The 25,287-nt window shown below is 43.6% G+C and overlaps 3 protein-coding genes across 4 annotated transcripts; 2 read left to right on the top strand and 1 right to left on the bottom strand.

Moving 5' to 3' along the window:
* Positions 1 to 6,664: 6,664 nt before the first annotated feature.
* LOC133649734 (uncharacterized) lies at positions 6,665 to 9,319 on the top strand. Its single transcript, XM_062046391.1, has 2 exons — positions 6,665 to 6,757; positions 8,392 to 9,319. The coding sequence occupies exon 2, from the start codon at positions 8,406 to 8,408 to the stop codon at positions 9,078 to 9,080; it is 675 nt and encodes a 224-aa protein (XP_061902375.1). The 5' UTR covers positions 6,665 to 6,757; positions 8,392 to 8,405; the 3' UTR covers positions 9,081 to 9,319.
* A 6,489-nt stretch (positions 9,320 to 15,808) lies between these two features.
* On the bottom strand, positions 15,809 to 21,821 carry LOC133650609 (zinc finger MYM-type protein 5-like). Its single transcript, XM_062048059.1, has 4 exons — positions 21,480 to 21,821; positions 21,161 to 21,244; positions 20,931 to 21,023; positions 15,809 to 20,786 (listed from the first exon to the last, which is right to left on the bottom strand). Exons 1-4 carry the CDS (start codon positions 21,562 to 21,564, stop codon positions 20,416 to 20,418), a joined length of 633 nt encoding a protein of 210 aa, XP_061904043.1. The 5' UTR covers positions 21,565 to 21,821; the 3' UTR covers positions 15,809 to 20,415.
* omgb (oligodendrocyte myelin glycoprotein b) lies at positions 15,959 to 23,189 on the top strand. 2 transcript variants are annotated; one of them, XM_062048058.1, is made up of 2 exons: positions 15,959 to 16,280; positions 16,508 to 23,189. In XM_062048058.1, exons 1-2 carry the CDS (start codon positions 16,273 to 16,275, stop codon positions 17,640 to 17,642), a joined length of 1,143 nt encoding a protein of 380 aa, XP_061904042.1. In that variant the 5' UTR covers positions 15,959 to 16,272; the 3' UTR covers positions 17,643 to 23,189. The 2 variants fall into 2 exon arrangements, with proteins under 2 accessions (XP_061904042.1, XP_061904041.1); XM_062048057.1 differs by having other exon boundaries at positions 16,505 to 23,189.
* The last annotated feature ends 2,098 nt before the right edge of the window (positions 23,190 to 25,287 follow it).

Genomic DNA, 25,287 nt, shown 5'->3' with positions numbered 1-25,287 from the left:
GGGAACTACGCATTACGGCGTTTTAAAAATAGATTTCTTTTTTAGTGTTTAAATATTTTTAAGTAGTTTTCTACCCGATATCTAGTGAAGCAAGCATTTTTATTTCTATTCCTACAGGAGTGTTTTCATTTTTTTCTTATTTTATCAAATGTTTTTCGGCTTTACTCACCATCCTCCATGAAAATAAGCTATATATTCTAATAATTATGATATTATGTTCATTTGTTTATTTAAATGAAAGATTATTCTTGCTAATCGGACAACATGTTGGGTGTTCCCTTGCTCTTTTTAAAAAGGTTCTAGTATGCAAAAAGCGTAATGCAGTTTAGAGTCTTTAGAGCCGGCCCGGCTGCACCAAATGATAATATAAATACATTTAATAAAGTCAAATACAAATAAGGCAACAAGAGAAGTATCCTAGACTTCTCTTTTGTAAAGTAAATCTGAACAGCCGATATGGGCATCTACATCAACTATATGATTTGCCTGAGAAACTGGACAGGACAAAAAAAATAAAAAAAAATAGAGTCTTTTATTGCTCAAAAGCTGAAAAAATAAGGAAGACGCAGCCGCATTAGGTCATAGAAAACAGTAACAAAACATTAACCAGGGAGGGATTTGGTTTCAGCAGCCAGGCCACAATAATTGTATTAGCAATAGCAAGTAGAGGAATGCAATAAAAATACCTGGGGACAGCAAGCGTGAATGATATCAACCTGAGACTGGTCAGTACGCACCTGCGATCACAAGGAGTGATGTCAGGCATAACTAGAGAAACAAATGATAACTGCAAACAGGTGCTCACAGTGTACCGTCTTCCACCGGAAGTCAATGGTCTAAACAAGTAAGGGAAAAAAAAAACCCAGAATGAGTGAATGCCACCTGGCGAAGCTCCAAGTTTAGTAGGAAGACGGGCCTGAAAATCAGGAATGAGAGTGTTGTCGAAGATGAGTGACCGTGATATCCATGAACGCTCCTCTGGACCATGCCCCTCCCAATCAACTATATACTGCACCCCACTACCCCTTCTCCTAGCGTCAAGGATGGTCTCAACTGTGAACACAGGATACCCGTCGATTATTCTTGCAGGCTAAGGGGGCTGGAAGACACAGGTTTGAGTTGTCACACATTAAAAACAGGGTTGACCTTAAAGTGACGAGGGAAGTTGAAGTCTGACCGCATTTGGGTCGATGCCCTGCTCCACCACTAAAGGACTAATGAACTTGGGGCCCGGTTTCTTGGAAGAACTTGGAATGGGGAAGTCCCGAAAGGACAGCTAAACTCTCTGTCCCACTTGATAGTACGCAGCCTGGGTGCGATGATGGTTGGCAAATAAACTGATTAAGCTGAGACGTGAGCGATAGTGCCCGGGTGTAGCACCAGGTGCGGCGAGCCTGTCGAATATGGTATCTCAATGATGGCCGGAGTGTTCAAGTTCTTGAGTGCCTGGGTGGCCCATTCTTCCACTGGAGACCGCTGACAATCTGACTTTGGATGAATGGCTCCAGTCTTTGGGCCTTCAGATGGGCATGAATGGAGCCTGGATAAAGCATCAAGTTAGCCATTGCGGGAGCCAATATATTACAAGAATAATGGTCATTATGCCTGTAAGGAATAATGACCATCGCGCCTGACAGGAATTAAGTCTCTTGGCTGGTCTGAGGTATGTAAGGGTCTTATGACCTGTGAAAAAAATGAAGAGGTGGGTAGATGCTTCCAGCCAGTGTCTCCATTCTTGAATTGCCAAAACCAACGCCAGCAGTTCTCTGTTCCCAATGTCATCGTTCCTCTGCACAGGGGTGAGCTGGCGAGAAAAGAATGCACAGGGGCGCAGTTTTTGGTCAATTTTGGAGCGTTGCGAGAGTATGGACCCCCTGCCCGAGTTGCAAGTGTCACCCTCGACGATAAAATGACGAGTAAGGTCTGGGTGAGCAAGAACAGGAGAAAAGTAAATAAGGATTTGAGTTTCCCATACACCACCTCAGCCTTCGTATTCCACACGAATTGGACCTTCTGCGAGGTCAGCCTGCCAAGGGGCTTTGAGACTCAGCTGAAATTGCGAATAAAATGCCTATAGAAATTTGCAAAGCCCAGAAACCTCAAGAGATGTTTGCGGGACTCTGGGGTGGGCCAATCCACCACGGCCTGAATCTTGGCCAGGTCAGCTCTCACTTGCCACTTCTTCACCAGAAATCCGAGAAAGGAAACCAAACGGGTGAGAAAAACGCACTTCTCGGCCTCGACAAAAAGAGTAGCCTTTGGAGTACCATTCGCACCTGCTGTTTATGGTCTGCTACTGATGATGAAAAAAATCATAATATCGTCCAGCTAAGCGGAAAAAAAAAAACATGTCCCAAAGCGCATCATTAATGAGGCTCTGGAACACCGCAGGCACATTGGAGAGGCCAAATGGCATCACGGTACTTTTGACATTTCCTAAGGTTGTGTTGAAAGCCGTGTTCCGCTTGTCCTCCTCCTTCATTTGAATTAAGTGATAAGCGTTGCTTAGGTCGAGTTTGGAAACAATTGTGGACGGGTGTAAAAACATCATCCATGAATTGGAGAAAATTCCTATTTTTAATCCATGCAAAGTTGAAGTGATTTATCCTTCTTGTCAACAAAAAAACCCCGCACCAAAGAGGGAAGAAGAAGGCCAAATGAGTCTGGAAGCCAGGGACTCCGAAATATAATCCTCGAGTGCTTTATGCTTAGACCTTCCGCAAATCGTGATAATCAGGTGGAACGGCAGTCAGATCAATATCTTCGAGGGAGAAAGGACCAGAAATAGTATGTGTGTGTGTTTAGCAGCGTGTGAATGAACAGTGTTTAAGAAGGAGCTTCAGTTACCAATCGCCGGTTTAGACCAATCAATATGGGTCAATGTCTCTTAAGCCAGGTAAGACCCACCACAAGGGGTAGAGCAGGAGAGAATGACAAAAAAGTGTATAGTTTCCTCATAATTACCTGCTAGATGTATTGTGACGTCAAGGGTTTGACAGGTAACCATGTGACGCCCCCCCAGGGAAAGAACCTCTTTGTAACTATTAATATTGGACACAGGTATGGATAATTGTTTGGCAAGATTAACATCAATAAATGAATCTTCTGCCCCAAGTCAATAAGTGCCCCAATAGGTAGTACCTTCCCAGCCCAGGCGAGAGTACCTTTAATTTGTAGTCTGCCACCTGGTGGATCAGATGAGGAAAGACCCTGGAACACCGGGCTGCAAATGAAGAGTTTGTGGTCTCCTGGCTTGACAGGACATTATACAACGTTGTGGTCCGCCCCGCCACATTAGAGGCAGAGTTGAAGACAAGCCCAGCGTGCTCTCTCTGCTGACATCAGACGGCTTCCTCCCAGCTGCATAGCCTTTTTTTCCCTTGTAGGGTCTAGCACTGTTGTCATAGCAACGGCCGTGCGGAGGACGTGACACGGCTTGCCTCAAACATGGGTAGAGCCGTGTGTTGCCGTCCTCAGCGTGGCGTCCCATCGTCCGTTACCGAATTCCACCATCTAGCTGGATGGCCTAAGTGATCAGCTCTTCCAAGGATCGCGTGTCATATTTGGCTGGAAATTGTCCTTCGGGGGAATGAGGCTAGCACGAATGAGGCAGCCACTCTCAATGGTGAGTATTCTTAACGTCACAGAGTGATCTTCTACGAAAGGCGCTCCTTGACGGAGAGACATCAGGCAACTTCCTGCTTTCTGGCTTCTAAAATCCAAGTGGGAGCCTCGTAAGGCTGGCTGGCTGACTATCAAAGGTAGCCATCGTCCATGTTGCAGCTCTACCTGACAATAGGCTGACAACAAACGCTACATTAGCGCCCTCTGTCGAAAAGGTCAAAAGCAGCTAGCTGAACGCCAGATGATAGTGGTGCACAAACTGATTGCACCATCCACACTCGCCAGCAAAGCGAGCTGGAGGAGGTATGTTGGGTTCCCTAATCTAACCAGGGCAAAGCCGGAGCATCCAGATAAGCAAAATTGGATTCGAACTCGCCCGCCAAGGTGTTGGTGGAGCCCGGCCTTGAGAACCCGTAACTCGTGTGACTTCACCGCTCCTGTGAGGTTTCTCATGGTCATTGTGTTCGGTGAGCAGCTAGCTGTGAGCAGTGATTAGCCACTGGATCGTCTTCTGCGGAAGGCAGGTGCGTTCTGTTGGGTGTTTTCTTACTCTTTTCAAAAAAGTTCCGGTATGCAAAAAGGGAGATCAAGGCATAAGGCTGTTTGGAGTCTTTTATTGCTCAGAAGTAGAAAAAAAGTGAACACACAGCCTGGGAGAAAAAGGGAAAAAGGGTCGGCTTCAGCAGCCAGGCGGAAGCGCAAAATTAGTATTAGCATTAGCAAGTAGAGAATGCGAAAAATACCTGGGAACAGCAAACGTGAAGGATATCAAACTGGGACTGATGAGTACGCACCTGTGACCACCAGTAGTGTATAAATAGGGAGACAAATAATAATTGCATACAGGTGATCACAGATGTATCGTCTTCCAACTGGAAGTCAATGGTCTAAACAAGTATGGGAGTAAAATCATCATGATAGCAGATCAACACAATAAAGTGTTGACTAGTGTCATACTGCCACCTGGCTTGTCGCTGCTATCTTTCTACAGAGAAGAAAAGTGCTACTAAAAGAAAGTAAGGAGGACTTTTACAATAAAGTAATAGAGCTTCTACAGGGGATGAAGAATAATGTGAACTTTTTCCACAAATAAAAGTAAGAAGACCACAAATCAGACCCTCCAAGAATTTGCTATTGCTGCGATTGCGCCAATTCAACCAATCCCTGTGATTTATACTCGGCCTCGCAACATTGTCAAATGCCTGCCGCTTCCTCGCACATTTTGGCCAGTCACAGTCATCGAGTGGTGTCCGAATTCTTCTTCAGGCAAGGGGGAAGGTCCAAGTGTGAGGGCTGCAGATCCCTCTAGATGAAGTGAGCTCTGGGGCCTCTTGAGGATATCGAAGGGGAGGAGAAATTTCCAACATTTCACTATGCCTGCTAAAAACGATGGCAGAAAACAAACAAGACAGAAGACTACACATGTAAGTAAAGCGCTTAATTATTGATCTGGTCCAAAGCTGCTCTGTCAGTCATCATACCGCGGGGGGGTTGAAGCAGCAAAGGTGTGTGTGTGTGTGGGGGGGGGGGGGGGGGGGGGGGGGGGGCTTGGGCTTATGTATATTGTAGTCAATGGGTGCGTGTTTTGTCTATAAGCCTGGAGGAACAGAGTCAACAGCCCAGGTGTCTTTGAAGAAGGTGGAAGAGGTTTTTTTCAGAGAGTCTTCCGCTGCACTGGTCTCGCTGTAGAGTTTACAGCATCCCCCTGCCAAGGCCATCCCAGAGGGAGTCGAATTGTAGATGAGGATTGTTTTGGTTAGGGTGAGCAAACACTTTCCAATGGTTTGTCTGCTCTAATTGTCCAGTCTGGCTCTAAAATTGATCATGATCCCGCCTTGCAGAGTGGAAAACTTCCCCGAGATGTTTTCCAATTTGCGATTCAAATCCGAGATCGCCAAATTGAGTGTTCACAGCTCTCCCCAACCCATGCATCACGGCGGGCTTGAACAGCTTCCATCGTCTTTCGAATTTGTTGATAGACCAAAGTAACGCTCAATCCAATCAGCTGTTATCACAGTTGCAAATATAGATAGACATCTTTAATGTTTTTGATGGAAAGAACCGCCAGGCACACGACTCGTCACTTCTCCCAAGAGTTCCTCATGTATCCAGCAGCAAACACCCCGGCAGGACAGGCAGGTTCCCCCACACGTAAACAATATTGTCAATTGAGTTGGGAGACCAGTTTATCAATTTCATGTATTAAACTTTGCAGAACAATGCAAAAGAGAGGCTCTTAGAAATGAAGACAAGACAAGACAAGGACAAAGAAGCAAGTAAGGAGAGGGAGGAGAAGCGTCCGACTTTGTTGAGAACCAAGCAAGAAAAAAAAATATTTTTTTAAAAAACCTTAATTGTGAATGTTATTGGTCATATTGATTGAAACAGCACAGTGATTTGACAATTTGCTCTGAGTATGTGTTTTTACTGCCATCCAGTGCTTACTTTGAAGTCTGTCCAGTATAAAATCGAGTAAGTCATCATACAGTATCTGTTTTCCAATTTTTTGTTGTTGCTGTGCTTTTTGAGATCACAAGGATCGCTTAAAACATTGATTACTAATTCATGAAATCACAACAATTCAATGTTATTGAAAAAAAAAAACATTGACATTTTGCCTCACCAGTCATGAACCTCGCAGCTTTGAGGTTGTTGGGACCTTGCATCACTGGGCAGACGGTAACAAAGAGTACATCTGTTTTCACTTGCTCTCACATTTACTGCTTACTACACCACTAATGCAGTATTACCGAGTTTAATCAGCATCATATTGCTGTAAATCATTTAATTTAGGCTTATTTTGGTGAAATTATGCTGTAAAGATGTGGCCAAAAAAGTAAGTATGCATTTGTTCAGAAGACTTCATGTATTTGTGTAGTCCTATGCTGGGTAAACATGTATAAAATATTACATTGAAGTGTAAAAATAAGCCAATCCTTGAGTACTATCTTTGCGTGTAAGCATCACAGATGTTCTCGGTAAAAAAAAAAAAAAAGTCTTATTTATAGCACAAAAACAAGAAGTAATGCTTCTATTGATGTATTTTTACTGTAACTGAAACTACTTCATACATCGCTTCTTCTTTCTTCTTCTTCTTTGCACACTTTTTTTACAGGAACAAATCACCTACAACGTAAGTACACAATTGTCTTTTTATTGTTTTGTCAAGAAAAAAAAAGCTAAATTTGTATTAGTATTTGTGTAAGTAAAGTAGTACTGTAATGACAAAATGTGTCTTTTACTTATTTACTTTTTTACATACTTACTATTCTAGTACTTTACTAGTTTGTTGCTACTTACTCACAATTTACATGCTGACTTATGTATGTACAGTACTTACAAACTTGTTTTTTTTTACACATACTGTACTTATATCAAAGTACAAGTAATTACACTCACGGTAGCTGTTATATTTACTTAGTTTTTAAAATTTGAACATAATTATTAGCCTAAGATTGTTTCTTAATGCTAACTCATGACATCATGTTTATTTACTTAATTACATACTTACGACTATTCTAGTACTTTACTAATTTGTTGCTTCTTATAACTTTAATGCTGACTTATGTATGTGCAGTACTTGCAAACTAGTAAACAAAATATATGTTTTTCTACACATACTTATTTACGTGTATACTTACAAGTGTGCTTTGCTAGTTAGTTTATTTTTAAGTACAAGTAATTTACTCACATTAACATATATTTACTTACCTTTTTTAAATATTAATTAGTTATTAGCCACACATTGTTTCTTAATGCTGACTAATAATAACATTCATATTTATTTACTTATACTTACACAGATGATTTCTTTAGGCAAATCACATTTACGTGTATTCATTTACAGTGCATCCGGAAATACTTTCCGGATGATTTCTTAGTTTTTCATTTTTAATAAATTTGCAAAAATTTAAAAACGTTTTTTTTGACATTGTCATTACGAGGTAATGTCTTGAGAATTTTGAGGACAAAAATGAAATTATTCCATTTTGGAATAAGGCTGTAACAAAACATAATGTTCGAGAAGTGAAGCACTGTGACTATTTTCCAGATGCACATTATACTTACTCATAACATTCACATTTATTTACTTGTACATACACAAATAATTTCTTAATGCTATCTAATAATCACATTCATATTTATTCACTTATACTTACACAGATGTTAACTCATTATAACATTCATTTATTTACTTACTTTCATAAATATTATTCACTATTACTTTCACACATCATTTACTCCACATATTTACATATATGTTTTCTTGTTTCATCTCTTACAAATTGCAGTAGTGCCTCAGTTTTGTGCAAAAACTGCACATACCTCCTTATCACGTTCCTATTATTAATTCTTATATACAGGGGAAGGGGATTCATATGGCCCCATTCGTTGCGGTTTACCTGACACATGAAACGTGACAAATTGGGAGTTGTGGTGGGTGCACTATCCACTTTAGCTGCCAGAGGGCAGTAGATTGTTGAATTAACATTCCATGTACATTCCATCATTTTCAGCAGAAAATGCAAAATTATTATTCCACCGCCCCACTTCATCTCACATGAGATCCACCCAGGATTGAGCCGTATGAATCGCTTACATACTGTTCATGCTTAGTAATGTGTCCCATATTATATTATGTGTTTGTTTACGAGCACACTTTTATTACACTTGCAAATATTTACTGACTACTTGTTTACTTAGCGAGTTATTTTCAGCTCATGCGTTGACCTACTTAGCTAAGTACTCCCTTGTTCTTTTCATCAGCTTCCTTAGCAACCATGAAGACCCCCGCCATCCTACCCCTGGTCTTCTGTGTTATGATACTGAGAGCCTTGTTGAGTGAAGCTCAAAACAACTCCTCCACTTTTCCGGCCTCGTCTTCCTCGACACCAAGAGAAACTTCATCGACCAGCACTTTTTCTCCAGACCCAACATCTCCCACCTCTCACCTCAACTCCAAGTTAAAGCTCAGGATGACCCCTGTGTCGTCACGATCACCTGACCTGACACCAGGCGGCCCCGGCGTCGACACACCCGTGGCCATGTTTGACAGGAAGGAGTGTTTCCCCGTCTTGATGCTAACCGCCGGCCTGTTCCTCCTCTCTGCCGTTCTGCTGCTGTCCACTCTAACGCTAGCCTTCAAATTGTGCCAGATGAGCAGACGCATCAAAATGCTGGGCAGCAAGTCGGAACACTGGATGGAATCGGCCGGCCGGGACAAAAGTAACTCGGAGACGGACGCCAAAGAGACCAGCATGTTGTTGGCCGACATGAGCAGGCCACAGGAGGAAGTGGACGACCGTAGCCCCAAAGAGGAGAAGGGAGAAGAGGAGCAGAAGGATGCAGAAGAGACTGAGGAAGCAGCTGATGTCACCCAAGTAGATGGGTTAGCGTTTCCAAAGCAGCAAATAGAGGACCACGCCTTAGCTGAGGAACCAAAAGATGCACTTTAAACAATTCTCCTTTTAATTTAAAGCGGATTTGGCTTCATAGTAAACGTACGTACAGCAACGTTGCACATCTATTGTAGCAACCACTCGTTAGTGACGGCAAGGCAAATAAAGATAAGTTACGACAGCTTGCTGAGGGGGTGTGCTTTTTTTATTTGGAATGCAACTAGCCATCAAATATTTCTACTTTACACTGATGATCACGAAACAGAACAGTACGAACCAAAAAAAAAACACACAACAGAGTAAATTAACATACGAGCAAACGACTATGTGCCAACAAACACGACAACTTTACGGTGCTTACGAAGCACCTGCAAGGCATGCTGGGTAATCCAGCGGCAACTCGACAAAATTATATGAAATTTGCACGGGCAGCAACGTCCCAACCCACAATGGCCAAAATTTAAAAAAAAAAAAAACACCACAAAAGAAATGCTGCAATCACATGATCAAAAACAAATGCAATAGAAAAATGCTGCAAATGCCCCCAAAAAACCAAAATGTTGCAAGTTAACGGAACGTGAGAGATGTTTGTCTTTAAAGACATGACTGGGATGTCTGTTATGGTTGGACTAATGGGGAGGTGACGGCAAACAGACACCAGGGGAAAGTATGTACAATTATTTATATTATATATATATATATATATATATATATATATATATATATATATATATATATATATATATATATATATATATATATATATATATGTAATAACATAGAATGGAGTGTGTGACCAAAATACAAGAGTGTGTGAAGTAATACTATGTGTGTAATTTCACTGAAGTGTGTATTACCAAAGTGTCGATGAGAGCGAAAGAGGCAGTCCATGGGGCAGGCAGGTGATCAGGGGCGAGAGAGAGGCGTCGGAGTCCAGGGGCGAGTGAGGAGTCGGGAAACGAGGAAAGCAGTCCAAAACACCAGGGAAACAACGGGAGATCTCGAAGAGGGAATTCTGTGGGGGACACGGGAGAAACAAGGGACAAGTAAGCCACGGAGAGGAAAACAAGACGAGCGCATAAAGCTTGACGCTTACGGTACACCATGAGAAAACTAAGTTCCCGCCCCGATCTTTGGGTCCACTGGTCTTTTATCTAACTCGCCCTCATCAGTCCCAGGTGTGCAGCTCTCCGGTGAGTGATTGCAGCTGGTGGCTGCTGCAGGGCGGCGACGCGCACGGCGCGTCCCTGGATGTACGCACCCGTGGGCGTGTCCCGAAGTGCGCACAGACGGATGAGCAGCGTTGGCAGGAGTCTGAGCCGTTGCGGCCGGCGAGGTGGACGACCAAGGAACGGTCGACTTCTTGGCCGTCGGGGAGGCGGACGCGAGTGGTGCCGTGGTGCGTCCCGCCGGAAACGAAGAGGAGGCCGGCGCCATGGTACAGCCCGCTGGACGCGAAGAGGAGGGCACATCGTCGTCTGAGGTGAAGTGGAACAGGAAGACGCCGTCGTGGAAGCAGCGGACGTCATCGGCGGCGTGGAAGTAGCGGACGTCATCGGCGGCGTGGAAGCAGCGGACGTCATCGGCGATGCAGGCGTGGAAGCAGCAGACGTTGGCGGTGCCGGAGACGAGGAGGACGTCTGAGGATCAGGCCGAGGTGCTGGGGTGGGCGCTGCTGGCCGAGGTGCTGAGGTCGGCGCTGCAGGCCGAGGTGCAGAGGTTGGCGCTGCAGGCCGAGGTGCGAAGGTCGGGGCCAGCCTGGGAGCTAGTGGAGACGCGTAAAAGTACCCCCGTCCTTATGGACAGCTCCCAGATGTCCTACAGGTCGTACCACAAAAGGCACAGGAACAAAAGTCAAGGGAGGGTGGAGGGGTGAACTGGTGGTGGGTCGCCGGCCCAAATGTCCCCGAATCCACCGGGGACAAGTCTGGTGGCGGCGGCGAGTAGACCCCCGCTGCGGCCGGCGAGGTGGACGACCAAGGAACGGTCGACTTCTTGGCCGTCGGGGAGGCGGACGCGAGTGGTGCCGTGGTGCGTCCCGCCGGAAACGAAGAGGAGGCCGGCGCCATGGTACAGCCCGCTGGACGCGAAGAGGAGGGCACATCGTCGTCTGAGGTGAAGTGGAACAGGAAGACGCCGTCGTGGAAGCAGCGGACGTCATCGGCGGCGTGGAAGTAGCGGACGTCATCGGCGGCGTGGAAGCAGCGGACGTCATCGGCGATGCAGGCGTGGAAGCAGCAGACGTTGGCGGTGCCGGAGACGAGGAGGACGTCTGAGGATCAGGCCGAGGTGCTGGGGTGGGCGCTGCTGGCCGAGGTGCTGAGGTCGGCGCTGCAGGCCGAGGTGCAGAGGTTGGCGCTGCAGGCCGAGGTGCGAAGGTCGGGGCCAGCCTGGGAGCTAGTGGAGACGCGGGGGCTATCCTGGGGACTGGTGCTAGCTCGGAGGGTAGTCGAGGGGCTGATGCTAGCTCGGAGGCTAGTCGAGGGGCTGGGGCTAGCTCGGAGGCTAGTCGAGGGGCTGGGGCTAGCTCAGGGGCTAGCCGAGGGGCTGGTGCTAGCTCAGGGGATAGCCAGGGGGCTGGTGGCTGTGGCTGGGAAAAACGAAAAATAGGTGGAATAAGTCTGGCCGGGGGTACCCTGTCTGGGTGCGGCTGCGCTACCCCATCAGCACAGCCACCAGTACTACCCCCCCCCCCCCCCTCAGAAAGCGGATGCCAGACGCTTCTTGCTAGCTGAGGAACAGTCACTAAGGGTGGGTGGCCAGGCGGCGGGTAAATTCTTCCATCCCTACAGCACTGCTAAATAGTCCATGAATTTGCTGAGGTGGGCTAGAAAAATTGTCCAGGGTGGATTGAAAAGAAAAAACCATCGTGAGAGGGGCAAAAAGAAAGGAGGAAGAAGAAAAAAATGTCACTGGGGGCGGAGCTAAAGTCACTGGGGGACGAGCTAAAGAAAAACTGTGCCGTCAGGTCCTTATATATAATTTGGCGGGAACTTACTGTTATGGTTGAACTAAGGGGGAGGTGACGGCAAACAGACACCAGGGAAAAGTATGTACAATTATTTATATATATATATATATATATATATATATATATATATATATATATATATATATATATATATATATATATATATATATATATATATATATATATAATAATAATAACAATACAACTAAATTATAGAATGGAGTGTGTGACCAAAATACAAGAGTGTGTGAAGTAATACTATGTGTGTAATTTCACTGAAGTGTGTATTACCAAAGTGTTGATGAGAGCGAAAGAGGCAGTCCATGGGGCAGGCAGGTGATCAGGGGCGAGAGAGAGGCGTCGGAGTCCAGGGGCGAGCGAGGAGTCGGGAAACGAGGAAAGCAGTCCAAAACACCAGGGAAACAACGGGAGATCTCGAAGAGGGAATTCTGTGGGGGACACGGGAGAAACAAGGGACAAGTAAGCCACGGAGAGGAAAACAAGACGAGCGCATAAAGCTTGACGCTTACGGTACACCATGAGAAAACTAAGTTCCCGCTCCGATCCTTGGGTCCACTGGTCTTTTATCTAGCTCGCCCTCATCAGTCCCAGGTGTGCAGCTCTCCGGTGAGTGATTGCAGCTGGTGGCTGCTGCAGGGCAGAGACGCGCACGGCGCGTCCCTGGATGTACGCACCCATGGGCGTGTCCCGAGGTGCGCACAGACGGATGAGTGCCGTTGGCAGGAGTCTGAGCCGTAACAATGTCAGGAGAAAAGTTGGCAGAGTGAAAAAGTACTTTCTTTATTTATCATTAAACCCTTGACTGTAAAAAATCCACTGCTCTGTAATATTGTAAAATGTTGTCTATGAATGTCCTCATTCATCCAGATTATTGTCATATCAGGGCATTCAATCGATCGCAACTGGACTGCTTGGTTTATCTTAGAAGACAATTCGTAGGCTTCATCAGTTCGTGCTCATAGACTTAGATTGGTCAGCTCTAGTCTAGTGGCTGGTGCCAAAACCCTGAATATTTATACTCCAAAAACCACGAGGGTGTGCCTGAGCAAGGATGGTTTGGCCCTATCTTAGTGAGAAAAACAACTGTTTTAATGCAAACGAGCAATCCCAAATATCAAAGCCAACGACAGTTGTTGAAGTGTAATTTCCCCACATTAGCATTGAGGTATTGTGTGGCAGAACGATCGCTTTGGATCGACTACTACCAGTAAAAATAGTCGGAATCCCCCACGTAAGCATTCCATTCAGTTGTAAACAAATGGCATTCTGGTCACCTTCTGTGTTTGTTGTTTCTAACTCCTGTTATTTGTTGGCGGCTAAATTGCAGTCTTTTAGAAATGGTTGAAAGGACAGTGTTGTATGTGAGAGACAGGTGGTGTCGCAGACCACCTCCTCTGTTCAGGGATGGATATTCAACCAATGGCTTCCGTCACTCCTTTCGTATCACCCGTCCTTCCTGTCCAAAATCTGTACATTTTTGTTTTCAAAGGAGTGCCTTTTCTCCCTGAGGTGCAGGTAGACAGCTAAATCTTGGCCTTAAGAGTTTGCCCGTCTATGATGTGCCATGCGTCGGCTTAGTGGTTGTTTTGTTTCCCCAATATATGAATCAGTGCATTCATCATTACACTGGATAGCATACACTAGATTGTTTTTGTGAGTGTGGGGTGTCCGGTCTTTAGGATGCACCAGTCTCTGTCTCAGGGTGTTGCTTGGTTTGAAGTGAACTGGGATGTTGTGTTGATTAAACATTCTTCTGAGTTTCTCAGATAGACCTGATACTTATGGAATGACAATAATTTGGGGTCTGTTACCTTTTCCCTCCTCATCCACTCTGTTCTTGTTATTTCTGGTACTGAATGCACTTTTGACAAACAATCAGCTGGAGTAACCACAGGTTTTGAGGGCTTCCCTCAAATGCCTAAGCTCTTTCTCTTTGGCCTGTAGGCTTGTAGGAACATTATCAGCTCTGTGTTGTAGGGTTCTGATAACTCCCAGTTTCTGTTCTAGTGGGTGGTGTGAGTCAAAAAGTAGGTATTGGTCGGTATGTGTGGGTTCTCGGTAAACCATGGAGTCCCCTGTTTTCTCCAATGTGGACATCACAGTCCAAAAAAGGCAACTTGCTGTCTTTGACATCCTCACGTGTAAACTTGATGGTTTTGTCCACTGAGTTAATGTGCTCGGTGAAGGCTTGCACTTCTTGGTTTCTGATTTTCACCCATGTGTCATCCACATATCTGTAGCAATGACTGGGTGCTGTTCCCTTGAAAGAGCTCAAAGCTCTCTTTTCCATGTCCTCCATGTAAAGGTTTGCTACTACAGGTGATCCGATGGCACAAACATGTTTTTGTCGGTAAAATGTTCCCATGAATTGAAAGTATGTAGTCTTAAGGCAAAGTTCCAACAAAAAGCAAATCTGTTCTGGATTTTGTGTGGACCTATCCTATAAAGTGTGATCACCTAGTAGGCGTTGCCTCACTGTCTCTACTGCAACTCTTCGAGCCAAGACTCAGCTGTCTACCTGCACATCAGGGGAGAAACGGCACTCTTTTGAGAACAAAAATATACAAATTACACTTGAACAACTGTCGTTGACTTGGACATTTAGGATTGCTCATTTACATTAAAACAGTTGTTTTTCTAACTAAGATAGGGTGAAACCATCCTTGCCCAGGCACACCCTCCTGGTTTTTGGAGTATAAATATTTGGGGTTTTGGCACGAGACGCTGGAATAGATCTGACCAATCTTAGGCCCCGTTTACTCTAAGCCGGATAAGGTTATCCAGGGTAAATCACACCTAACCTGTTAGGTGTTTGTGTGTTGTGTGTTTTTTGTGGGAATTTAAATTTTGTATAAAATGAGGGAAATAACATAATGATAATATGTTCAAACCAATTAGAGATACATGTGTTATTCTGGCAGAATGTAGCATTTTCAGTGTTTGACTGCCTTGTTTGTGGAGCGCTATATCATTTTTTCTTTTCTCTTCATTTCAACTATATGTGCACCTTCGCAAAGTTAAAAAAAATCCATCCATCCATCCATTTTCTACCGCTTGTGCCTTTTGGGGTCGTGGGGGGTGCTGGAGGCTATACCAGTAATCAAGCTAATTGTTTCAGGATTAAAAATATATATTTTATTCATATTTTCAATTAAAAACTGAGGAACCCTATTGAGGACAACCAATAAAAAACATAAATAAATAAATTGGCTAAAATAGCCGCAATAAATATATTCCATTCGTATTGTATATTAAACAAGCAACAATTTAAAATGCTTAAAAATGTATTTTAATCCTGTGTGCAATAATGTGTATAAGGGCCATTATACGTTTGTATGAAGAAAATATATAAACAAATACAGGAAAAAAAACAACCTATTATTTTAATGCAAATGCCTTAATCTTACCAAAAACATAATTTTAACAATGTAATACAAATGTTTAGTTTTTTTCTCCAAATAATTGTATTTTTTTCCTTCATAATTAGATTTGTTTAGTCTTTTTCTATGACCTTATTCACATTTTTTTTCTTGTCAGTATTGGTCTATTACATGTATTGCTTTTGAACTTTAGCAGTGTGACTGAGTTAAAACACAAATCAGCATATTGAGAAATGCTGCTTTAAAAAAATAAATACAAAATAACTGTTAAATCATGTAACGCAAATAAAAAAGTACAAATTGCTGAAAAATATAAATAACAATAAACATTGCCAAACAAATAAAATACAACAATTCCAAAAGAATAAAATAAAACATGTATAATAAAAATAATTGCTCCTGACAAATAGAAAGATGCAATGAATGTGAATCATCTCAAACGTCTTTATTCACACTTGAAGCATAACAGAAAATGATTGCTCAATATTCCCTGTTTAAGAAAGACCTGATAATGATTTGATACGTGTCAGCAATTAATTTTGAACACAGCTATAAGACACAATGCAATAAATTAATGGAACATCTACAGCATTAGTTGTTAAATGCAAGAATACAGTGCCAGACTTTACAAAGAATGATGGGAAGTTTCTCTTCTTTCTGACCCCCCCAAAGCCGCCTGCTCTGAAAACACCCTCCCCACTATACTAACACCAGAGACGAATTCAGAGGAGCACACAGCTTGATCGCAGACACCCAAAGGATCCGTACCCAGAAAGAGGCACCATCAATTTGAGGACAAATTTAGTGTGCAAGGGTCAACTTATTTCAGTGGCAGCTGCTCCGAAACTTGAGTGTCTGCAACAACTGGAATTTTAAAATGAGGAGGTGAGTCGTTTTCTTCTGCGTTTAAAACCAGCTGAATCATTCTGTGTTTGCTTATTCTTTAAAAATGTTAAAGCGTTGAATATGTCTGTTGGGTCATTTGAAACAAATAGTCACCGTGTTTATTAGATGAATGGTTATGTTGGCAAAGTGGAAGTTTTTAGCTGCAGTGCTGTCCTGTGGTAAAGATGCTGCATAAGACCACCTCCGATACTCTTGTCTTTCAGCAGGCGTGCTCAGCAGAATCTGCCCCCTAATGAGGCCCCTCTGGTGCTCCTGCTTGTCTTGTTGCTGGGGTTACGAGCCGCCGCTGTGTGCCCCGCTGCCTGCTCTTGCAGCCACAGGAAGGCAGACTGCTCCCGGCGGGGCCTCAGAGAGCTGCCCGACGGCCTCCGGGCCGACCTGCGAGGCCTCAACTTGTCCCACAACCGACTCGACAACCTGGACGGGGTGCTGGCCTCCTACACGCATCTCCGCGTACTCGATTTGTCTCGCAACGGCCTGAGCCGCCTGCCGGAGCGCTTGCCTCGGTCCCTCTGGCAGCTGCACGCCGCCTCAAACCGCATCCGCCTCCTGGACAAGAATGACACGGTGCACCAGTGGAACCTGAGGGTGCTTGACCTCTCAGACAACAAGCTGGAGAGGACCGTTTTCATCAACAACACTCTGATGAATCTGTGCGTGCTCAACTTGAGTCACAATCACCTCTGGACTCTGCCCACCAACATGCCTGCACACCTGGAGATCGTCGACATCTCCCATAATTGGCTTGTGAAGACGTTGCCAGGTTCACTGGACCGACTTCCCAAATTGACCTTCTTCTATCTTCACACAAATCGCCTCTCCAATCTCCCCTTCGGAGTGTTGGACAAGATGACTTCCCTAACAGTGCTCTCCCTGGGCAACAACCCTTGGGCCTGTCACCTTAAAGCGGACATGAACTATCTCCTCTCCTGGGTGCAGCGTACACCCGCCCTGATCCTGGGCTGCCCGTGCCGCACTAACCCCATCTGTGGAGGAGTGCACTCAGGTCAGGCTGGAGGGTTGACCCTAAACGACAACTTCCACGCACAAGACACCGGCTCAAATGTCACCACAATGAAAATCCCCCCTGCTACTTCCAGTCCAGCTTCACCCCGTGTGTCCCCCCACAGCACATCAGCCTCATCCAGTAGAATATTCACCACAAACAGACCCATCAGGACGACAGACCACTTCCCGACAACTGAAAGCATCTTCATCCAAACCAAGAAGATGAGCACAAAAACTGTTGGGAGGCAGAATGACTCCTCTTCAACACTTACTGACTCTTCTTTAATCCTTCTCCTGCCCACTATGGTCTTTCTGTGTCTCACTCTGCCGTGAGACTTCTTCCACATCAACTACAGCATTTGACAAAAGTTACAAAATGTCTCACACCTTGGCTTTTGAAATAACTACAGACTCTATCGGTGATCATGTTACAGGGGGGCAACAGTTCAGCAACATCCTTTTATAACTTTAATAGCTGCTAGATGAATTAAGGACAATATTGATACGTTTTGGTGTCTGCTTGCATTTTTTTTCATGAATATGAAAAAAAGCTTCTTGCGATATGCTTTTTCTTGCGTCTGCAAAATTCCAGAGCATCTCCTTTAAGAAAGTGGGTCCCATTCCACCGCTTCTAAAATGCACACAAAAATTGGTACATGTCTGCTGCATGTTTCAAAACCTAGCAAAGCGCCGAAGTTCGGAGCATTATAACGTGAATGTGCAGTAAATTAGACTTAGACTTTGACTTCCTTTTATTGTCTTTCAAATTTTAACTTTACAGTACAGATAAGAACGATATTTTGTTGCATTAGCTCGTTGTAGTGCAGGATAAAAGAGCAATAAGGTGCAGATATAAATAAATAGATTACTGTACAGATAAATATGTTGCACTTATTGCATATGCATCTACGTTTATGGCTGTATGTTATATTGTCTTTATATTCCAGCGAGTTAATCCGTTTTTGGGGGTAATTGAGGGGATTATTATGATGCGTTCAAGAGTCTTATGGCCTGAGGGAAGAAGATGTTACAGAACCTGGAGGTTCTGCTCCGGAGGCTGCGGAACATCTTTCTAGAGTCTAGCAGTGAAAACAGTCCTTGCTGGGAGTGGGAGGAGTCTCTGCAGATTTTCTGAGCCCTGGTCAGGCAGCGGCTTTTTGTGATTTCCCGGATAGGGGAAAGGGGAGTCTGATGATCTTCTCCGCCGTCCTCACCACTCTCTGCAGAGACTTCCAGTCTGAGGCACTGAAAGATTTTTTATTTCAAATATAACTTTTACTGATGTTTTGTTTTCGCCTGATGAGTGATTGGAATAGTGCGAGATGGTGGTCTGAGGTTCGAACCCCATTCCCCCGGGTACTTCTCTTCAGCAGGCTCCCCCGGCCTTCCAGGCTGCAGTTCCAGCGCTAAATGAGTGTCTCCATGGTGAAAGCCGGGTAGTACACGCAAAATGCTTCTTTAAATAAGGCTGTCTGCACCAGTTATCACTTGTAATTAGTAGGTCACACGCCTGCAGGCTCACTACATGTACACGCAATTTTAAAGTTTGCACAGGCTGTTTAGCGCGTGTTATTTGGATCTTAGTAGATCAGGCCCATGGCGTACGAAAACCTTTGGCGAAAAATGAATCCAAAGGAAAGTGGGGCATATAAAAACCGAAGTACCACGGTATATCCACTGAAGAGACTATACTACAGATATACAACTGAGACGTACTTTAGAGACAGGGGTGGGTACCTTTTACATTTGAACTGACACGGTACCTGGGAATTGAGACTGATACGCAACGGTACTTAGTTTTGGTACTTTTTTGTGCGTTAATGAATGCTAACTTTTTAATGATAAAATGTTTTTTTGTTTTTTTAATCCAAGTTAGGGTTCACCCGATACCAATCTGTTTGCTACAGGTCGCAAAATGTATTTAGTTACTTTTCAAAATGAAGGGGACCACATGTCATGATTGGCTTTATTTTAACAGAAAATGTTATGATGCATTAAACATACATTTCTTATTGCAATCAAAGAACAATATTGTCCTTAAATAAAATAGTGAACACGCTAGATAACTTATCTTTGAGTAGTAAGTAAAGGTTCCTAATTTGGGTGCTGACGTATGCAGTAACATATTGTGTCTTTAACCATTCTATTATTTTGTCAAAATTAGGAGGGACGGCTCGGTTGGTAGAGCGACTTTGCCAGGAACTTGAGGGTTCCAGGTTTGATCCCTGCTTCCGCCATCCTAGTCACTGCCGTTGTGTCCTTGGGCAAGACACGTTACCCAGCTGCTCCCAGTGCCACCCACACTGGTTTAAATATAACTTAGATAGTGGGTTTCACTATGTAAAGTGCTTTAAGTCAGTAGAGAAAAGCGCTATAAAAATATAATTCACTTCACTTCGGTAGAAAATGGATTATTAATCTACTTTTTATTTACTGTCAATAGCTGCTTACTTTCTACATTTCTGTTAAAAGGTAAAAAATCACTTATTCTTCTGTTGTTTGGATACTTTACATACGTTTTTGCTGATACTACAAATCCAATACCAAGTAGTTACAGGGTCATACATTGGTAATAGTTCAAGTTCTTCTGTGTCCAAGGACGTTTTTCTATACTTTTCCCCTTCTGTCTCCACATATGTCTGCCAGTGAGTACGCCATCCGTGCATTGCCTAACATGTGCCTCTGCTCGTTTTACCAGAAATGTTACGTCGTTAGGAGAAAAAAAAAAGTATCAGTATTTCTAGAAGCAGTATAGTACCATTTTTTATTTATTAGTACCTACCGCCCGAATGCAGCTGAGATTGGCTCCAGCACCCCCCGTGACCCCAAAAGGGACAAGCGGTAAAAATGGATGGACGAATGGATAGTACCACAGTACTTTATTAGTACCGGTATACTGTACGACTGTACAACTGCCCTCCCCTTCTCCCACCCCTCATCCCTGAGATGGACAATCGGTAGAAAATGGATGGATGAATATATTGTAATATATAGTAGACCAGTGCCGGCCCAAGCCTCCATGGGGCCCTAAGCAAAATTTGATTTTGGGACCCTCTATTTCTGCCAATAATATTGATTGTTGATCATTCACACACCTACTATAAACTCATTGCGGCTCTGGCAGTGTTGTTTGTTGTATGTTGACCCAATCCCGCTGTCCCTCAGCTGCCAGTTTTAAGGACTTTTTGGAAAATAATTTGCAGCAAAAGCAATAGACTGCAACTTTACTTCTTGAATAAGTCAGCCAGCTACGCTTGACTTTTTCCCCATTGACTAGCTGTCTGTAGGTATAATGATAATGAAAACTTCGGCCATCATGCCGTTTGGGGAATGAAAAGTTCTCCTTAGTAGACAGTGGTCCTCTGATCACCTGCTCAGTCCTGTCTGAATCTGAGAGGAAAGAAGGCCACTCAGCTGGGTCAACTGGCGGAGCTGATGATGGTCCATGGTGTGAAGGGGACGTTGTGGTGGAAGTTGCTGAGGAAGTGACCAAAGAAAGACAATGACTAAAAAAGAAGGACCTATAAGGTCATTAAATTGCACTGTTGGACATAATTATTAATCTCAGAATGTTCTGCAGTACAATGAGCAATTATAAAGGGTGTTTTGCAGTTAACTTACTAGATAAATCAGCTGTGGTTTCAGACATGGAGGGGACAGTGGGCACAGAGGATGGAGGTGTGTGAGAGAGCACTGTAGAGGATGGAGATGGACCTAAGATGAAATACATACATACATACATATAGGCACACATATTAATGAGATACTTTGACTATATTAATTTCCCTTCAGGTGTAATGTTTATACTAAGAAATTAAATGTATACTGTATGGTGACAGTCTTTTCCTCACCTGATTCATCACTCACAGTTGAGCCTGAGGATGTGGACTGGCTCTGGGCTGATTCTGTGCCTCCAAAGTATTTTAACAATGCTCCTGGGGAAGTTTCACATAACTTAGGAGTTGATGTAAAAAATAATGTTTCTTTTACCCACATAAATTACCGTGCTCTGCTGCAAACAATTTGTGCAAACAACATATCTCACTAGTAACCTGATGCTAAAAACATATTGCTAGCACCGTGCTAGCTAGCTAACGTCACCTAGCTAAAGCTAATTACAGCTACAAATCTCTTTGATAAACTTTTTATTACCAAGTCATGCAAACATACCTTTATCATGGCATTTTTTCTCCTCTTCCACTTTCTTCTTCTTCCTTTTTTCTGCACCTGAAGGATATGTCCTTTTTTGTGACATTGTTTTGCCTCTATCTGCGCTTTTGATGCCCAGTGCGCACTGGCATTGCACGGCAGGCGGCAAACGTCACAGGTGCAGCAGAGGCAGCTTTACATTTAAAGAGAGGCAGGAAGAATCACTAGGCCTATATCAGCAGCAGCACTCTGTTGACCTAAAACTGTGTTTTTGTACAATAATATATCTTTGATCATTTAGAAATCATCAATCAGACTCGTACATGCAAAAAATAAAAAATAAGAATTTTTTGTTAATTGCTTTTGGGGGCCCCCTGGTGGCCACGGGGCCCTAAGCAAACGCTTAGTACGCGTATGCCTTGGACCGGCTCTGTAGTAGACTTTGCATACAGTTCCAAATCCAGGACGTTAGGTTGTAGTAATGTACACACTACGGTGTGTGTTGTCTAGCCAAGAAGTAGTCTTTGCCATAAGGCTGAATCAATCCAATCTAATCCACTTTATTTATATAGCACATTTAATGTCTTCTTATGTTGTGCAATGCAAAGTGTTTCCTGTAAGTATTGTACTTATTAAACACAAGCTGTTTGATTTTAACATACTTCTTAATCGCAGTTTTCATTACCAAGTTCAGAGGTGTTGAAATCGCCATGTCAAATGTGTAATACTAATCAGTTTCTAGTTTAGTCTTTATTTGAAGGGACAATGCACAGAAATATTAAGCTCATATACATATATGTTCTGCACCAGATTGTAGCTAAATAGCTCATTTCCATCTGCAGTCCCTGGCTACTTAAATTATAGAGATACAAAAAACATGCAATAAAATTATACTATAGCATGTAATTGTGACACCCACAAAAAGTTGGTATTGTGTATTTTTATAATTTGTTTTGATAATATTCAGGTGAATAATATTTAATGGTGACACTAGGATACCAATAGATTGTTAAACAACAGCTAACTACTGACAGCAGGGGGCAGTGTAGGTCTGTTTCACCGTGGGAGTCTCCTGTACACTGACGTACTTCCGCCCAAACTTCACAATCCAGTGGAATTTGGGAGAGCGACAACACGTTTCAATTTGTGATCCTTGTGTCCATACTGCAGGTTAGTAATGACCTTAAAGCAGCTATATTTGAAACACAAATAATTGTGTGATAAAGTGCAGTCACTGAGCTTTAGTTTGATGTGAGGATGATGACGTTTGGTGTTCGTTTTGGGACATTGTAATGTAATGCAAAGTGGGCTGCTGCAGTTTATTTTTCTATTAATATTTTTCTAATCACTTCTGTAAAAGTGACAAGTGCAATGAGCCTAAATGTGTACAATATGAGTTCGTTTTTGTATTATAACTTTCTATATTGTTTATTGGTCCAGTTCTGCCAATGTTGTTAGCATTAGCCACTGTCTGCTTTCTGTGTGCACTGTAGTGGTGCAGCTACTCACACGTGGGCTTTGCCAAAGCTATGTAGTGATACTACAATGATGCGGACACTGTAGTAACAGTATTATGCCGGAAATGAAAATGAGAGATATTGATGAGGAGAACAAATGATGTAAAATGAGAATGGTGTTATGTGTTATGTAGTGTGAATTTGAATAATGACAGAATGATTGTTATATTGATTGTTATTGTGATAATACAAAAAATATGAACGTTGAAAAGACAATGGAAAAAAACAAAAGAAAGAGAAGAATATATTTTGTGTGGTTCAATAAAAAGACAATCCAGTGGAATTTGGGAGAGCGACAACACATTTCAATTTGTGATCCTTGTGTCCATACTGCAGGATAATTATAAGCTGTAACCAGGTACCCAAGCCGGGACCTGTAACAGTTTCTTGGGGGCTCGTCCGGGATCCGGCGCCACCTACAGGCCAAGGTTGGAAGCTGATCCACTACAATAGATGACATCGAGAGCTGCGCGGCCGCTGCAATTGATGAATGCTGGGGAAGAAGGACAGGTGTGAGCATCACGGTGATTGTTTGACAGAAGTAGAGACTGTGTCGACTTGCTGGACTGTGGGTGTCTGACGTGAGGAAGAGGAGAAGAGGACCAATGGCTGACGGAGAAAGGAAGAGATTAATGTGGGACATTAAGAAGAGCCTGTTCTGCCTGTCACCAAGCAACCTCTTTGACATTGCCAACAACGTGGGCCCAGTGCCAGGAGAAGAACAGCCAAAACTGGAGAAAGAAGATCACGAGGGCTGCTTTGATCACATCTGTGAGTTTATTTATAGCGAGCATCACCTTAACGAAGAAGACGAAGGTATGACAGATTTTTTGCTTCTGAAAGATGTTGTTGATGCTGCATTACAGTCTCAAAAAGTGGTAAAATTTGTAAAACCTGTTGAAAGTAATACCGTTGATGCTGATGCTAGTGTTCATGTGGGGCCAACTGATTCTACTCAGGCAGTGGTAACCAGTGCAGCCATGCCTGCTCAGTCAAATGACTCCATTAACACTACTACTGTAAATTCAGACCATGTTACCCCAATCAGTGATAACATTGATACTGGTTTGCCTGATTCAGTTGGTGCTGCACAAAATGTTGAGCTACAAAGAATGTTATTAAGCTATGCGGAGCTTGGGGAACAACTTAAACAATATATTGACACACCTACCACACAGTCACTCACCTCACAACATTCACTCACACCACCAGCTGTACGGAACAAAGATTTATACACACCACACATTTCATACACACCACACACTTGCTACCAACCTGCACACAATACTCATCAGCCAGAAGAGAAGGTGGTCTCCCTCAGAGAACTCTCTTATCTTCACCGAAGAGAATTCAAAATTCAAGGGGGTCAAATTGGCGATAACACATCAGACATTACATACGGTAATGTGTGCCGACAGATTGATGAGGGAATCCAAGAGGGTTTCAGTGACTCTGAAATTGTCAGGTCTGTGCTCAGGATTATTAAACCTGGCAGTTTCAAGGATATGTTGAGTAACAAAGATGATGTGACTGTTGAGGAACTGAAAGGGTTTTTGCAGTCCCACCTCAGAGAAAAGGATAGCACTGAACTGTTTCAAGAGTTGATGTGTGCGAAACAGAATGACAATGAAACACCCCAGCAGTTCCTTTACAGAGTAATTGGCCTCAAACAGAAGATACTGTTTACATCACGCCTTCCGGATGCAAACATCAAGTACAGCAAAGAGACTGTCCAAGACATTTTCTTACACACAGTGTATCAGGGGCTGGGACACAGACACAATGACATCCGCCGGGAGTTAAATCCCCTCCTCTCAGACAACAATGTGAAAGATGAGGTGATCCTTAAGCATGTGATGAGAATAACCACTGAAGAGAGTGAGAGGCAACGGAGGTTGGGCTTAACACCCCGCCAAAACCCAACTAAAGCCCACAGTGCACAACTCGAGGCAAATGCAGCACAAGCCCAAGGTGCTAAGCAGCAGAATGTTGAACAGACAGTTGGAATGGACATTATTCAACAGTTGTCAGCAAAGATTGAGGCACTTACCAAGGTGGTTGACTCAATGAAACAACCTACACAGGTACAACCACCAGAACAGTTGTGTCAATGTCCCCAGAGGAAATCGACGACTGCTGGGAGAGAGAGGACTAGTGGCTGTCCTAAGTGTGTGGAGCAGGGCCTGTCACTTTGTCGCCATTGCTTCATCTGTGGTGAAGAAGGTCACAGGGCTGTGGGGTGTCTAAAAAGACAGAAGAACCAGCGAAACTGGAGCCGGTCACTGCAAGGGGGAAACCAGTGATCGGACACC

This window comes from Entelurus aequoreus, linkage group LG05, assembly GCF_033978785.1.
Source record: "Entelurus aequoreus isolate RoL-2023_Sb linkage group LG05, RoL_Eaeq_v1.1, whole genome shotgun sequence".
NCBI lineage: Eukaryota > Metazoa > Chordata > Actinopteri > Syngnathiformes > Syngnathidae > Entelurus > Entelurus aequoreus.
The sequence above is the reverse complement of the archived record's forward strand: the minus strand, read 5'-3'. Positions and strand labels throughout refer to the sequence as shown.